The sequence below is a fragment of the Melampsora larici-populina genome (genome assembly GCF_000204055.1).
Source record: "Melampsora larici-populina 98AG31 unplaced genomic scaffold MELLAscaffold_3, whole genome shotgun sequence".
Taxonomy (NCBI): Eukaryota; Fungi; Basidiomycota; class Pucciniomycetes; order Pucciniales; family Melampsoraceae; genus Melampsora; species Melampsora laricis-populina.
This window is the reverse complement of record NW_006768767.1, coordinates 2,790,349-2,807,223: the sequence shown is the minus strand read 5'-3', so window position 1 is coordinate 2,807,223 and position 16,875 is coordinate 2,790,349. Positions and strand designations below refer to the sequence as shown.

At 38.7% G+C, this 16,875-nt stretch overlaps 6 protein-coding genes across 6 annotated transcripts; 2 read left to right on the top strand and 4 right to left on the bottom strand.

The window, feature by feature from the left end:
• Positions 1–265: 265 nt before the first annotated feature.
• On the bottom strand, positions 266–1,635 carry MELLADRAFT_91075 (uncharacterized protein; the record flags this gene model as incomplete). Its single annotated transcript, XM_007405076.1, has 9 exons — positions 266–290; positions 389–462; positions 543–660; positions 785–814; positions 884–980; positions 1,073–1,079; positions 1,156–1,182; positions 1,274–1,381; positions 1,462–1,635. 9 exons carry the CDS (start codon positions 1,633–1,635, stop codon positions 266–268), a joined length of 660 nt encoding a protein of 219 aa, XP_007405138.1.
• A 1,439-nt stretch (positions 1,636–3,074) lies between these two features.
• On the bottom strand, positions 3,075–5,448 carry MELLADRAFT_102526 (uncharacterized protein; the record flags this gene model as incomplete). Its single annotated transcript, XM_007405075.1, has 3 exons — positions 3,075–3,174; positions 3,506–4,931; positions 5,400–5,448. 3 exons carry the CDS (start codon positions 5,446–5,448, stop codon positions 3,075–3,077), a joined length of 1,575 nt encoding a protein of 524 aa, XP_007405137.1.
• A 1,080-nt stretch (positions 5,449–6,528) lies between these two features.
• Positions 6,529–7,155, bottom strand: MELLADRAFT_102525 (uncharacterized protein; the record flags this gene model as incomplete). Its single annotated transcript, XM_007405074.1, has 4 exons — positions 6,529–6,606; positions 6,694–6,790; positions 6,865–7,046; positions 7,120–7,155. 4 exons carry the CDS (start codon positions 7,153–7,155, stop codon positions 6,529–6,531), a joined length of 393 nt encoding a protein of 130 aa, XP_007405136.1.
• A 268-nt stretch (positions 7,156–7,423) lies between these two features.
• On the top strand, positions 7,424–8,294 carry MELLADRAFT_102524 (uncharacterized protein; the record flags this gene model as incomplete). The annotated part of the gene is made up of 4 exons (XM_007405156.1): positions 7,424–7,537; positions 7,616–7,693; positions 7,800–7,914; positions 7,981–8,294. The coding sequence occupies 4 exons, from the start codon at positions 7,424–7,426 to the stop codon at positions 8,292–8,294; spliced, it is 621 nt and encodes a 206-aa protein (XP_007405218.1).
• A 532-nt stretch (positions 8,295–8,826) lies between these two features.
• Positions 8,827–9,600, bottom strand: MELLADRAFT_59719 (uncharacterized protein; the record flags this gene model as incomplete). Its single annotated transcript, XM_007405073.1, has 5 exons — positions 8,827–8,858; positions 8,945–9,004; positions 9,104–9,171; positions 9,274–9,413; positions 9,511–9,600. 5 exons carry the CDS (start codon positions 9,598–9,600, stop codon positions 8,827–8,829), a joined length of 390 nt encoding a protein of 129 aa, XP_007405135.1.
• Positions 9,601–13,989: 4,389 nt separating this feature from the next.
• Positions 13,990–16,841, top strand: MELLADRAFT_76702 (uncharacterized protein; the record flags this gene model as incomplete). The annotated part of the gene is made up of 5 exons (XM_007405157.1): positions 13,990–14,029; positions 14,110–14,217; positions 14,298–15,263; positions 15,649–16,717; positions 16,792–16,841. The coding sequence occupies 3 exons, from the start codon at positions 14,703–14,705 to the stop codon at positions 16,839–16,841; spliced, it is 1,680 nt and encodes a 559-aa protein (XP_007405219.1).
• Between the last annotated feature and the right edge of the window lie 34 nt (positions 16,842–16,875).

Below are 16,875 nucleotides of genomic sequence, written 5' to 3'. Positions count from 1 at the left end.
CATCATACGATCACAGTAGGATTCAACAAGAAATCACGCAGCAAGAATGAGAAACACGAGTTGTAAAACATAGCAAGATTGAGAAAAGACTGTTTAGGATGAGATACAATAACAATGTGATCTGATCAATCTTTGTCTTATTTGACTAAACATCATAACACGGTAAGACAGCTTCCTGAAATAGTTCATATGACATTCTTTCAAGTGACATGAAAAGCACACAAAGATTGATAATCAGAAAATCCAAACTTGGTTCACTTGTCATTTAAACAGGATTTGAACCATCCACACTAACAGTCAAAAGAAAAACAATGTGAGCTTAACTTTGGACACTCTTACATCCGAAAAAAACAAACTGATCGAATATGATAAATACGGGTTAACTTACAAGTCCCAGGTAAAAGTGCCATCGATTTGAAAACTAGTACGTTCTTCGGGTGTTGGGCCAAACTTATCAAATAACTATTTTTAAAAGAGAAAAAAAATGTCAGATTCGATCCTTTGACAACGAAACAAAAACAAAGGTTTAATCAAAAACTTACGTCTATAGTCATCCAAACTTGGAAGCAACCAACATCAGGAGTTACTGCATTGAAGCCACAACCATCGAGTACCCGTGCATACTGCACTGTCTCTGGTTTTCCTTGTCGTTGGATATACCTTTTTTTCGTTTCGTATAAAATTCAGAAAATCAAATCGGATTCAGTAAATCCGCTGCTCGGTATATTCATTGATCAAGGTTTTCGAAAGAAGATGGATGGGGTCAATTATGAAACCAACTCACACTTGCTTCTGACAATTTTCAGTTCGAGTTCTGTAGATCAATTTCTTATCATCAATATTTCCATGCGAGACAGTTCAATAAGTTTCATCAAGATCTTACCCATTTAACCATCCAGAATGAGGTTCGTTACGTGAATCTACCCAACCTTCACCCGACCATAAGCAGACCCCCAAGGTGGTATTAGAATCATAGAATCCTAAAATCAACGCGTTCAAAAACGTCGTCACTCAGTCTTGTGTAAAGGTAAAATAAGTTCAAGTTGAAACATTTAATCAAAACACTACTTACCGCAAATCTATGCGTCAAGACGATTTTATAAAGTAGATCATAAATCAGTCTACTGTCATGATAATAGATTCTATAGTACATACCCCATTTCCACCTGCCACAGCGAGTGTCTAGTACAAATTATAGAACCAAAGCAACACAAGATCAGAACTGATTCACACAGATTCCATCAATCCAGCTCGTACGAAAAAGTTGACTCACTGGAATAGTCGTATCATATCGACGGGCAAGTCTGCTGCTATGGGTTTGTTGGGAAGACTGTAAGGCAGCCTGTTGTTGAGCAGCTTCACAAGTAGGATCTATTTTAAACTACAAATTAAAGAAACCGATTTAGAAATTAGATCTTAATTCTTTATATGTAGCATACAAAAGAATGATTGATGACTTACTGCATTACACGAAGTACTTGTCTTTGCAGAATTTGCTGAACAAGGAGCTCCTGAGGAGCCATGTACGCAGCCGTCCTTGTTAAGGAAGTAGCCGTAACAACCAGTATGTTGTGCGTCATCAGCTTTCACACAAACGGTGGCGATGGACACTAAGAGGAATAGAAAATGAATCATTCTGGTAATATTCTGATATAATGATAATCTCGAGGAAGAATTTTTTTGAATGAAATCAACACAAATAGTTCGTGAGGGAGCTGGAGTTGAAAGGGGAGCTTCAGACACTCATCTAGCTGACCTTTATATACCTTTTTCACACAGAGATGCAGTGCTCTTCTCTGCTCTTCTTTTGGCAAAAACAGACTCCGATGACGATAATCGACATATATTCTGTTCAGTCCGAGTTTCGACGCTCGAGTAATCATTCGAGCTCTTGACAGCTCGGTGGTACGTTTCCTAAAAAAACTCCCACGTCTGCGGTGAGCGGTCGGGATTCAACATGGAAATTTGAAATGAGTTTTGTAATTCATAAATCATAATGTTTATTGATCGTCTTATGTAGAATTTCAATCCGCTGCATCTTGTACATATATAATCCGCTCACATATCATTTGATAGACTTTCATCACCGCCTTTCACCGCCTCGATTTTTTTATAAGTACTTAAGAATTAAATGTTATATCAAGAGATTTTTTATCAAACATTAAGCTATATGATACAACGATACAATCAGCTTGATCGGCTTGGCAAATCAGTGGAGAAAAATGCTATCGACTCCGAGAGAAGCTCAGTAAAAATATGCCCCATCAGTGCATCACACCGGGAGGGGAGGAAATTCGTCACATATCGATTTGTATGTGCACTGCAAGACATGTTGATCAGTGTCGCTGTACACACGCGACCGCAGACGCCTTCATGAGTCACGACACCAGTGGTACAACTGCGAATTATGTGTGCACTCCTTCATGATTTTGATCAACGGTTTCCCTCACATATATTGATACATCATCATATATGACTAAACTTTCTTGCCAGTGTTTAATTCTAAAAATCTTTTTCATCTACAAACATGATGATTGAAGGATCCATTTACTTGGCTCTTGGTATTTGTACAAACCAGTAAAATTCAACCAAGAGAAAATGACTATATGGATGTACAAAAAACATTTCTCATCATTCAGTACAAGAGTGTGACTCAGATCCATCAAAACAACGAAAAACCGTCCGGATACATACATTAACGCCCTATATCATCAAAAGTCAGCGGGGAAAAATCTATAAAAATTTCTAGGTTCAAGTATATCATCCCACACCTCATCTCACACCATGATGCAGAAGGTAATATGTAATAAAGACTTCTGGCGCCATGAAATTGGTGTATATGAGAGTATGATCTGATTTTTTTGTCTTACTGAAAAAAAACATTGAACTTGTAAGGTCGGATTTTGTAATAATTTGATGAGGCGGTCGGAAAGAAATCTTTTTTTGAATTTAAATGAACTTTGAATCACACAGTCTAGAACTTTTGATATGTTTCAGTAAGAGATAGATCAGTGCTACACTATTGATGTGTAAGACCTTCATCATTTTATTAAGCCATAAAATGCCAAGGTGATCTAATTGGCGATGTAGTAATTGGCGATGCAGTTGCTGGGCGGAGCAAGAACTCCGATCACAGTTTTATCAGCGACTGCTTCAAGACCGATGATCATCATTCTATTATCAATCACCGTACGTACCGCTACAAGAGATATCTATAATTCTAAGCCTGAAGTGTAATCTAGTCGAGCCACCGTGTTGTTAAGAATCTCAACAAGATGGTAATATGACTTGAGCAGCCAATGGAGAGCTCTAATTGAATAAATACCATACATTAACTAAAAATTCTAATACAATGAATGATAAAAAACACTTTCAAGAAATTCAACCAAGACAAATTAATCAAACAAACCGAATTCCAACCATTACAAATCGAAATATCCTACTTCTCAAAACCTCGAATCCAATCAATCATGAATCATTTCGATAACTCATCACAGGAACATACTCAACAACCTTGACAACCCGAGTTCCAAGCTGTTCAAATAAGTTTGAAAAGACAGGTTCTAAACCCAATGAGATCCTAAACCCATCATCCGTCTGATCCAAAGTTTTCAAACCCAACACTTCCTCTTCGATCTCTTTAAGCTTCATGAAATTCTCTTCTTGAACTTCTGTTTTAGATTTCGTTTGATTCTTGATCGTCTTAGTCGTTTTCACTACTTTAGTTTGTCCTGATTTAGAATCTAATCGTAAAACTGTACGTGAAGTAGAGTTTTGCAAGTTTCGATATCCTTCCCTTATACGATCTTCAATAGATCCAACCCCACTAACTTGATCAACATACGAATGTCTAATCCCTTGATGATCATTCAAAGCTTTCGAACCAATGGTAGATAAATCCGGAAACTCTCTTTGACGGTTTTCTTCAGTTAACCTTAACCGCTTAAAGTTTTCTTGTAATCTTTCGAATTTGTTGATTTCAAGTTGAATGGATTCTTGTCTTTTCGATTCAAAGTATGAAAGAATCGATTCTTTAAACTTACTCTGATGGTCTTGAAACACTAAATCTAATCTTGAACAAGATGGACAACTAGAGAATGGTAATTTGTTTCGACAATAGATCATACCACAGTATGAACATCGGTTAGGTAATGGACTTGAAGGTAAACCGTGAAGTCGACCTGAACAAAAACAAGCTTGATTTTTTGGATTTTTCGAATTCGGTTTCGGTTTCGAATCAGAATCAGGTCCAGTTTGTAGTGAAGTGATGATCCTTTCTAGTTCAAATAACTCTCTTAAGATCGGTTCAGATAATGGAATCGTAAGATCCGAAACCTTCATCACCCGACCCGACTTGGAACCCAACGAATCTTCTAACCTTGTAATCTTTTCTTCCTTTAGTGACGGTTCAGGAAGATCCGATGTTCTTTGTGAAGAAGAAGTAGACGGATGACCAACGTTCGTATCCGTTCCTTGTTCGTGGGTTGGTTTTTTAACCACTTTTAATCCGTTCAAATCTTTTCCTTTATCTTTCACATAAACATTGCCACACGAACCGAACTTCAAACTCATATCTTGATATCCAATTTCTTTTGAATCGTTTTGAAACGGTTTCTTTGGTTTAGAAGAAACCTTTATAAACCTTGAAGAATTAGAAAGATCTGAATTTGTTTTGGGTTTAGAATTTAGGGTTGGAAAATCAAGTTGGTTTTGGTTTTGGTGTTGTTTTTGGTTTTGGTTTTGGTTTTGTTTTTGTTTTGATGATCCGACAATCGGTACAGATTCCTTAAATTTACTTGAAATGATTTGTTTAATAAACTGATCTTGTTCTATACCATCACCTAATAAACTTTTTAAATATTCTTGAATTTCTGATTTACTTACAAGTGAATTTAAATAAGGTAATAATTGTGATGAAACTGTTTCTTGATCTAAAAAAAACGAAAAGAAAAAACAATGATTTTGAGAGATAAGTTGATTGTGTGTTAGGATAGAGTGAATTGAAATCGGTTACCTAAGCATGTGAATTTCATGATAGCATTAGTGATGGATTGAGGAGTGAGTGTTTGGTTGGTAGGATTGTTTGATTTCATTTTGAATACGATTTGATAAGTTGATGATGTTGATGATGTTGATGTGGATTGGTTCAGAATTTCCAGAATGAAGACCAGTGACCTGTAAATCAACTCCCCGACACTCCAGCAGTCCGACCTAGGGCCATAGCCCGGCCTCGCCAAGGGTGGAGATGATCATACCCAAAGTTCCGAGCGCTTAACCACAACTTGGCCTATGCTTCATCCGATTGGAATATAAAAATCAATCCCACCTGTCCCCTCCCCTCTTCCACCAACCATGTACAGAACTCCAGAATGCTCACCACAACCTCATCAACCACTGACCGAAACCCACTTCCTCAACCCTCAAGCTCCCCAAACACATAACCACCATGGTCAGTTATCCATTTCCGTTTGACTCTTTTCATATCTTTCTTTTCTATTTTTAAATGATGTCACAAAAGTAATTTGCGTTTGAAGAGCTTTAAGATTAGTTCTTTTCACAGAACAAGAGTTTTACTTCGCCGGTAAATACTTGATCTAAAAGTTAATGAAACATAAAAAGATCCATTGTCTGAAACCTTCAACTTCTCAACAACCAAACCATTTGTTCTTTTCGGAATGTTTAAACTGATTTGATCGATTGATTTCTTTTAGTTTGTATACTTCAATTCACTCAAAAACCCAATCAACTTTCTCAATCAAAATGTTGGCAAAACCTTTTCAAGTTTTTAAATAGGTTTCTTTTGTTTGTTATTATGATGACTTTTATATTCCTCTTTCCCCATCTTATCCATCATGGTGAGTTTTGATCAAAGAGAACCTTGATAGCTTCATATTTTGGTATTTTCATACTTGCCAGTATATCCTTTTGTCTGATCTTCTCCTTTCTCATCATCCATTTCAATCTTTGTTCAGCTTTACTAATCTGATTTGAAAATTTCTCACTACGCATATATTCAGATTCAAGATTGTCATGGTTACTTCGAAGGTGTTTTCTTTTGATTGAGTTGTAGTCTTGTATTTAGCTGTAACCATACTTGTATGAAAACCTATTGCAACAAACATTTCCATGATAACTTTTGAGTAAAACACCACTTTTCACGCCCCAAGTCGTGATTTATTGAGAAGAAGAGATGCAGAGAGCCATCTGAGACCTTTGCGATAAAATTACATTGATTTGACCCAAATCCGATACAAAGTCAAATCACCAGTCCGTTAGAAAGATTCTTCACTCATAATCAAGAATCAAGATCAACTTGTGTACGTTTGTGGGTATTGAAATCTGGATGTAAGACTCAACATCAGAACCAAATCACCTACGATTTCGACCCACAACTCTTTGAAGTCTACTCATCCAACTTTATACTTAGATTATCTAGAAATAAGTTTATGTACAACTCAAACAACACCAAAAAAAACTCATTAAACCAAACTCAGAAATCAAAGAAAAGACCCAGTAAGACGAATCCGGTTAAGAAGATTCATGATCGATTGATCTCATGATTTCTCTAAGAGCTCTTTGATTAGTTTCCACTTCGGATTCTAAACTCTACAACCCCCCAAAAAAAAACAAGTAAAATCAACCACATTTGAAGATTACTGGATTCATTCATTCTAGGATTTGAGATTAACTGACTTTTATTTTAGTTTCTAACCTGCTTTGGTTCTCTTGAACAATCTTTTCTTTTTGAATTAATTCATCTTTGATAACCTTTTCAGGTTTCAGCATAAACCTACCGTTCCAAATCAACCGATTCTTTCAATTCATGAAGTTACAAATCCATCAGTTTACAGATATTGAACTTACATTTTTCCAACAGGTTTGTATAGTTGAAAACCGGATGGATTCGATGATTCACTAAGTCTATTTAATTCATGTAAGGTGAGTTTGATTTGTTTTAGGTCTTTTGATGATGATAAGTTTTCTGATTTTGATTTGTTTAATAATCTACCTGTGTCTTTTGATCTGATTTGAAGTTGAGTTAAAATCTAATCATTACAAAAACAAAACCAACATTATTATTATTATTGTTGTTGAGATTTGATTGGATTGGTAACTTACTTTATGAATTTCATCGTTTTTTTGCTGGTTTGACATTTGAGCTTGATAAGTTGATGAGTTGATTGTTTTGAAGAAGTTGAGATGAGAAGTTGAGAAAGATAAAGAAATCGAAACCGATCATTCAAACTGAGACAGTCTTGTGAAATAGTAGTTTCAGTGATTGTAAGTTGACATGTTCTGTGAACTGCACCAAATCAAATTTACATCCACTACATCCACTCGACTGGATTCATAACCACAACACCAGATACCACCATCAACCGGAACCAACCAACAAGAACAAACCCACCAAAACTCAAACTAAATGCAAAACTCAACCAAATTTCCACCACCACCACCAATAGATTCAACATACAAACTAGTAGAAGAATTTCCAACAGAAGACCAAGAAGATGAATGGGAAGAATGGGAAGAAGAAGTAAGTCGAATTGATTCAAAAAAAGTTTCTTACTCAAAATTCATGACAACTTCTTTTTTTTTGATTAATTTTTTTTAGATTGAATATACAACTTTAGATTTAGGTTCATCATTAGATCGTAAAACCTTTTCACCTGATTCATATTTTCAACTTTTAGTAAGTCACCAAATTCCAATATCCAAACCCAAAAAATCAAAAAGTTTCCAATCTAATTTTCAAAACTTTTTATTTTTTATTTTTTTGGGTGGGTGGGTTTTGAAAGTCTCTTCATTCACCTAATCCGATTCTTAAAATAGGTAATCAATTCTTTAAAGGAACTCATGAACATTTAATCGGTACAGAATTAATTATGAAAAACACAACAAAGTGTGAAACAAGTAAGTCAAGACCATTCCAATTCCTTATAACCGAAAAAAAACCAATACAAGATTTTGTTTTTTAAGAACCTTCATATGATCCATTAATCTCATTAACATCAAGAGTCAGATTCACACCAATCGATATCCAACCCACATCAGAATCCAACCAAGACTTGAACCAAGAAGAACTCCAAGCGATCAGTATGAGACATTGGGCTAGTCGGAAGATGACTAATACGATTGTGAGAAGGCCAAGGAAAAACAAATCTACTAAACATACAGATCAGTTGATTGTTGCAGAGGAAGAAGTTGGAGTTCAAGGTGATGGATCTAAGACTGATCATCTTGATCAACCTTCTTTGAATGATACTGTGGATAACATAAATCCTAAAACTTGAAGTTTTGATTCTCTATTTTTTCAATGTTTTTTTCTTTTTATCTCGATTCTTGGAACTCTTCTTCGAGCTTGTTGGTTTATTGTTTATTAAATTTAGAAACTTCAATCATTTGTATCATCATGATCTTATTGTAAATTGGTTTACGTATCCTAAACCAAGGGATTCATTTCTGTTCAACTCAGATGATAAATTTCTACACCAACATCTGCACATGATGGTTTCACATAAACTTGACTGATTCAAATATGATAAGATTTTCAATTTGAGGTGTCTGTTTTGGTGTAGTCCACAGCTCTAGTCAACTGTCTTGGGATCAATCATCAAATGCTATAGCAAAAGTTTGGTGAAGGTATGGTAGGGTATGGTACAAGTAACCAAGTTACAATATCACTGCTTTTCCTAACGGATCAGAGAAGACACTGTGGAGTTCAAAGAGAAATAACCATGTATATAGATATGTACCAAGAAGTCAGAGGCTAGTGAAATAACACATAATCTCTTGTCAAATCGCCCAGAAATATTGTAATTGGTTTCATTCCGAATGACAAGCGGTGTATGGGCATTCTGTGGTTTATGAAGTAATGCAAAGTCTCTTATTAGTAAATTCACAATCTTCTCTAACACAACAAATCGAGCCAAGGACCACTTACCTATGTATGCGATCCCATCTGGGTTTTCATTGCATGTGTATGAGTCTTGATTTTCGCATCCTGTTTAATGGGTTCAGAAGGGTTTAAAAAGATTTACTCTTGAGTGATCTAGACGGGTTTCAATCAAGACTTTCAAGTTAAAGTGTAAATAGTACTGACCAAAGGCTTTGGATGAAGGGAGATAAGCATATTGTGAGCAGTCTTGCTTGGTTGGACCTTTCCCATCGCTAGTATAACAACCAGCCATCGTCACAAGCTGGTCTTTACGATCTAGCACAAGTTCATGAGTCGTATGTAAGTCTCAATCAGCTTTGAAATAGCATACATACAAGGGATAATTTATAAGAAATTCTCTTACTTGGCACATAGCATTTTGATTTGACACAATTAAGTTGAGTACTCTCTTGCGGCAAGCCAATCGAGCAGGCTTAAAAGAGGTAAATACGTAGAAATCTTCAGTCTCATAGCCCTAGCAGATATGAATCCATGCACAAGTAGTGGTAGAGAGATATGGACTCACTGCCTTCGTCGATCCCGTCAGAGAAACTCCAACTGCCTACACATACCACTGGCGGATGGGAGCGTTGAGATGTTTGAGATACGATGGCCAAAAGTGTGAAGAGGGCGAGTATCAGGTTGGTTGATTGGGCCGGCATTTTCAAGGTGTAAAAGAGATATTCTTGAAATCTCGACGTTCAACTTCGAGTCGTTAAAATCTGCAATAACAGGTTGGCAGTAACAGCCGGACATGAGCTGGCTTTTATCCTCTTTTATCTCAGCTAGCAAGATCATGATCATAGGGTTGAAGGATTAGGAAAATCATTCATGCCAGCTAGGTCCCTGACAAGAAGCAAGCCGCTTGCGTCAACATCGCGGGGCTCATACAAGATTCAAGAACCATTTGGCCAGCTTTGGTATGGCTAAACTCAATGGCTAACATTCGGGAAAAAAAAATTGTGCGATACACACACCCAAAAGAATTGAGAGTACATTCAGCTAAAGGATGGGGGTGCATCATGGATTCATGAGTTCGACATGGTGGTTGTTCATGCTGGGTGCTTTCAACTGGATTGTCGCATGCTTGCGCTAAGTAAACGTGGTCACAAAGGCGTACACTGGAATGATCTAGAATAGCGCGATTACGGAAGTGGGCAGGGTACGGCATAAGAAGGTGAATCAAACATCCGCTTTGAACCTGCTACCGGTGATACAAAGATTCTCTGACAAGAGCATGGATCTCAAAGTGATCATTGAGAACTACATTCAGTGAATTATGAACAGGTTTCAAAAATTTCTTGGAAAGAATACCCTTTTAACTTCCAACAGGTTTGTAGAAGGTCAAGCTTTAGACAATTACAAAAGGTTCTTAGTAAGTGAAAGAAGACAAGTGGAATGAGAAAGCAAGAGATTCTAGATTCTAGTGGTACAAGAGAGAAATGTAAGAATGAATTTGGTTCAACAACACACAACTACTTGTGAAGAACAAACCTTTAGAGAACCAGAAAGGGTTTTTAGTGAGTGAAAGAACACAAGTGTGCTGAGAAAGCAAGGGTACCTGGTGGTACAACTTTAAGAGATAAATGTAAGAATGAGTGAGAAAGGAACAAATAAGTGAGGAAAAACAATCATTCTTATATAGTAAAGCACTTGCATAACAACAAGGTACCATAGATTGAAGAAGGATACAAATATTTACAATGTCAAAAAATGAAATGTGTCATAAGAGAAATTAACTATGACAATGAGATCATATGATAAGGTAAGGAAGTCAATTGGCTTAATAGGATAGTGTTCACAATTTTACAAGATGGGAAAGAAATAAAGATCCAGACAAAGTACACCAGGATACAAATTCACTTTGACACTACAAATAGGAAGGAGGGAGTAAGGGAAATACAAATTCTGACATGGTTAATGCCTTGTAAGCTATGCAAGAGGAATCAAAGATATCTAGCCATTAGAAAAACAATGTAGAAAACTGAACAAGGACAATTAAACTGGAAACTAAGAATGTCATAAATCATTTGTGGTCAATTCTTTGATAAACAAACCATAAAAGGGCAGTGTTCATATGAGCAACAAGGCAGATACTAACAATGGTCAAATAACTAAAAGTATATCACAACCACAAATTCCAGAAGAGAAGTCAAGCCTTTTTCCTCAATCCAACAATGATGTCATCTGGTGTGCCAGGTGTGTAATGTTTACTGCACCAGGATATAGATTTGGCATCAAAGGCACCAAGGTGGTGTCAATTGCAATCTTGGGACATTGACCAGGGACAGATTTTATGCCTCCAGAACTTTCAGATTCATTTGCCACCACCTTCTGGCGCAGAGTTAATTGAGTACCCTTGATCAAGCTCAACAAAGAGACAATTGAGCTAGATTAATGACTTTGTAGACTGTACAACAATGTTGGCAACACAAGAGACTCTTCATCCAAAGATGGGGGTGAGCCGGGCAAAGCAAGTAGTGGTGGCAGACCTCCAGTGACAGTGGAGGAGGCAAGGCCACACAATTGGCCCCATGTTGTGGTAGGAGACCAAGCACTCCCCATTGGCATGATCGCTGCAGACTCAGAATGCATTCCCAATGGTTTCTTGGGTTTTGTCCATTGATTTTCCACTTCCCTGTTGGTATAACTTCTTGAAATTGTGTCTTGTGCATCAAAAATATTCTAATTTTTTTGTATAAAACCTGGAATCTAATCATCATTGTCACCCACATCCTCATTATTTTGGATTTTCCCTTTCTGGATACACTTCAAATACATTCATTTGATCCATAAAAGTTTCTGAAAAGCTTTCTTATGAAAATATTACTTACCCATTCACATCATCACTCAAACAATGAATTCTTCAAGCGCGGGAAAGTCAAGCAAACAATGACTCATGGAAAAGCAATGAACCATCCTGAGTCATGACGTCATATGTGTATCATATATGAGCATATATGTATGCTACAAGTGAGACCGGGGAAACAAAGCCAGAGATGACATCTAACTTAACTAAGTCCCTCTCGGACGAACGAGTAGTCGAGAGAGGGACTTATACCTTATACCACAACTTTGGCGTATGAGCCGGAGAAGTTTGGCTGGGCACCTTTTCAATCTTCCATATCTCTATAGCCTACAAACAAATATCCTCTGTACCAAAGAAAAGTCCTCTGCGCCTGATCATCCTACACACGCACATCTTTTCAAATCCCTTCTTTGCCGCCAGGGAAGCTCTTAAAAACCGACTTGAAAAATTGTTTTTGTGTAACATTTCAGCGCGTTTGGTGTGAGTTTTTGACAGGCTGGACAGCTTTGTGTCCAATTTTGGTGATTTTTGCAAACTTCACAATTGGATTGCTCCGTGAGTTCTGAATCAAATTAGATGTAGGCTACACACATGTGTGTAGATTAAGCAGGCGCATAGCTCTTTTCTTTGGTCCCAAGGACATTTGTTTGCAGGATCCACAGATATGGCGCGTTGAAAAATCCCCCGGCCAAATGTTTCCGGCTCATCCGCCAAAGATTTGGTATAAGGTATAAGTCCCTCTCTCGACTACTCGTTCGTCCGAGAGGGACTTAGTTAAGTTAGAGATGACATCATGATTTTTTGTCTCCAAGTTTGTAAGAGTGAGGCTTCTGATTAACAAAATTCATGTTACAGATTTGAGACCCAGACGGAAGAACGGTAAGAAACAATTTCTAGACAAACAAACAACAGAATCTGATTTGACTCTGAGCAAAAGATAGCTAGCTTATCGAGTCACAAAGGATTCAAGGTCCACTGATAATGAATTTCAAGGTTGAAAGATAAGGGCTGTGCTTGAAGTCTAATGACCAAGGTGGCAAGAACCAAAGTGATCTTTTTAAAGATTCTCTTTTAAGGTAAGAAAACGAAAAAAAAACGATTTGGTTTATCTTTATCTTACTCAATATATAAATTCTTCAGCCGATTCAACAAAAAAAGCTTGCTTAAAGTTGACCCGCAAAAGACTCAAGCACTTTGCCGGAAATTTTTGGCCAAGCTTTCTTGGATTCACTGAGCACTATACTTGGATATGGACCTCGATCAGAATGAAAAAAATCTTTAGAAGTCGATTTGGATGAAAGGTAGGTATTAAGAAGACCGAACTAAAGGTTGAAAGAGTACAGCATCATGTATGCGCTGAAGTTGACCGTTTGCCAAGTCAAAACATGCAATCTACCTTGATGGATATTATGACCAGATGAAGGACTTTAAACTCCACGGTACATATTCTTCTCATGTTGAAAGCTGTGAAGTGATCTTGTAACCAAAGCCTTAGGTAGCCATTTCCCTTGGTGCTGGGACGATAGTGAGACAAGATTCGGTATATTTGCTTGATTCTTTTATGCCTTTGAGCTTTGATCGGCGGTGAAAGGACATATTTAAAAGACGGCACAGCTGAGAGTGATTTCAAACAATGCGATGATGAAGGATGATGATCAGTGGAAGTGAATGGATCCGAGAGTGAAACTTGTTCAAGTGAATGCCAAACTGTCGAGAAACATGCTGCGAGCTTTTTCCGTGACTTGTTCTTGATTTGATTCATCCACTTGACGACTACAACTTAAACTTTAATCTTTCTCCTTGTTACATATTTCCATTCTATCATATCATTCTTCTTGCACAAGACACAAGAAGACCCTTGATTATCACTATTACCATTATTACCCGTATTACTTACTATCAGCTGACTTATTATCGACTCTTGGGAGCAAAATATTTGATTCGGTCTGATTTGTTTGATCGATTTCGAACTTCGTAAACCCTTCCGAATCGATTTCCTTCGTCTTGGAGTGTGGCCGAGGGTCTACACGGAGAAAGGTAACGTATCAGTGGATTTCTTGGATTGATTCATTTTGATTCATTTCCAGTTTAAACCATGCCAGCCGTAACTGATTCCTTTTATGAACGTTCCGCTTATTTTTTGTTCTTCCTGGATTCAGCGCAAACCTTTAAATCCTGATCGATTCACGAGTCTCTTGACTTTGAACTTTCGAGCTTCCGGTAGCTTCCTTGCAGTTTGGTTCTTCCATCTTCCTGTACCTCAATCTCTAATTGGTCTTTCGGTAAGTCAGCTCCTTTCACTATCTCACTTGTTGACTCCTCCACATAGCCTATTCAAGCCCACTCATCCTTTTTTTGATAGACTAGTCCTCTTTACTAGATCATCAGAGTCAAACCCAAATCTTACCAAATCTAACCCAATCAGTTTCTAAAAAAACAAAGATAGGGAAGAGTTTGTATAGCCTTCAATGTATGCACAGCTCTTCTGATTCAGACCCACACCGAGAATCAAACCAACTTCTCATCATTGCTTACCATCCTTCTCAGTAGTAAACTCTAGTAAACTCCATCTTCTACCTTTTGCTGGTCTAACGGTCAATATTTAGGAACTAACTGGTATCACTGAACCTTTCTCTCTAAAATCACTCAAGCTCGTGGATTGGATTTCAACTTGTACTGCGTTTCCCCTGGATTGATTAAATTCAGACTCAACTAAATTTGAAACTGTTTTAAATTTTAAAATTTTAATCCCAAAGTATCTTTTTCCCCCTGACAACACCTTTATCATCTCACTCCCCATCCCTTTTGCCACATCTCACCTTTGTTCGTTTCAAAAAACCTGTTCCGTCACACACACTCCCTTTCTCGTTGATCCTCCTATAGATCGTCATCTAGGCTTGACATTCGACACAACTTTCTCCTTCTCTACTACCCTTGACCTTTCGATTCTTGGCGATGACTTTCCTACCTTTCTCTGTTTCATCAAACAATTCCAACTTTCCCGTCGACTTCGATGACCCATATCGATCTGGAGCCGTGAGTCAAAATCCCATTGGGATAGGTCTGTCTGAGGATGACGGGTTCGAAATCTTCGACCCTCGTGGTCTTTTCTCTCCTCGTCGTCGATTATCAGCAGATGACGCTAGATTCAATAACGAACAAGCAGATCAATCACCACCACCTGAACTCTCACCATCAAAACCAACTTCAGTCTTAACTTCATTCACATCACCTACCTCAATCACCGCTTCATCTTCTGATCAATTCGACCCTCCTTTACTTCTTCAATTCAATCAAGCCGCTCCCAAATCATCACTCTCTCCTCGACCTTGGTCTCTGATCACCAACCCAGTCTCTGATGATCTCACCTCTTCTCCCACAACCGACGGTTTCATTGACGTCACTGCACTCGACCTTCAATCCGAGTCCATTCAGCCAAAAACCTTTGACGGCGGTGGCAGTGGGGACGTCAATTTTAACAGCCCAATCGATTCTTGTCCGGTCTCGCCTTGTAGCGTAAGTTGCTCTTTCTAGTTTTTCATTTCACGTCCTCTCTTTCAACATCCCAATTTGTTACTCTCCATGATTTTACATCACTTCATTGGTTCTTGCTCTTTCTTCATGAAAGCTAGGCTGGTCTTGGCAGGATGATTGAACCACGATCAATCTCATTCTTCTAACCCCTAACCTAACACGTCTCGTCTTTACAGAAGCGTATCTTGGAAACTAGATATGTTGACGTAGAGGATTGAATCGTAAATGTACCCTCTTTTATACTTCCTCGTTTCCTTCTCACTACCGGCGCGTAAATGTACAAAGCTCGTTAATTGAATTATTTTCTCAACTGACCTATGATATTTTCTCTTTATGCTGCACCTTGACTTTTTCTTAATACTCTCAGTCCTTACCGCTCGACAGGTCGCGATCTGGTAGCATGAACCAAGAATCGCCTTATCCAGTCTATTCACCTCCGATGATTCCGAGAGGTAGATCTACCCTACGTCGGTTCGTATTTGAAGCACGATCTTCCCTACGATCTTCTTCTTCGCCCGACCCGAATCAGTCTTCTTCCACAGCTAGCATTGCTGCCGTACAGCCAACCTCCCAGCCGCATGCATCACACCAAACGCACTGCCATCATCATCGGCCCACACCCATCGTGACATGCCGGCCTCCATGTGGCACTCGTGATACATCTCTACCCACCAGGTTGTATCACGCCAAGTCCCCTGACGATCTCGCAGCTTCAGTCTCGTCGATGGCGTATTCTGAAATGGCCTCTTCTCCAGCGGTCGACTTCCTTGCCTCTTTCGCCGAATCTACTGTCCCAGTCAATCGAAACACTCAGCATGGTCCAGATCACAATTTGCTGGGTCTACTGGACGAAGGCGATGAGGTCGCGGGTCATGTTCTCGGTCCCATCATCGGCCGCGGCGGCTTTAGCATCGTGCGCGAAGCTACCGTGATTGAAACCTGCGAGAAGGTTGCTGTGAAGATTGTCCGACACCCCGCTCAAAACACCGTCAGCGATTGCGCGGTCGATCGATCCAAGAGAAACCTCACAAGCTCTATGAATCCTGCCTCGGGTCAAATGCCTGAACTTCATCATCATTCTTCTTCCTTCCGAGATCGTTCCAGCTCGACCCCAGTCCCATATGAATCCCACCTTGTCAAATCTACGCATTTGCCGCTGCCTACAAGTGTCACCGAATCTCTGGCTGCTGCCCTTCTCAAACGTGAGATTGACATCTGGTCATCGCTGAAGGAACATCCTCACTTGGTCTCACTTCTCTCGCTTCATAGAGCTCCTCATCAGACCCTGATCTTTATGCCGCTCTGTAAAGGTGGTAACTTACTTCAAATGTTGAATGACGTCAAGAAACAGGATGAACATTGTCAAAACCCGTCAGGAGCAAGCCCGGACAACCCAGCTCATCCGCCTCCTCAATTGATAGCGGATTTGTCTCGCGGTTTGCAATTGGTGCCACAATCCCCTCAACCCTCAGGACTTCATCTCGGTCTTGTGCGACACATTTTCCTGCAGATTGTCCGTGGTCTGAAGTACCTCCATCTCGAAGCTGGTGTAACTCATAAAGATATCAAACTTGAGAATATATTGATCCATGAT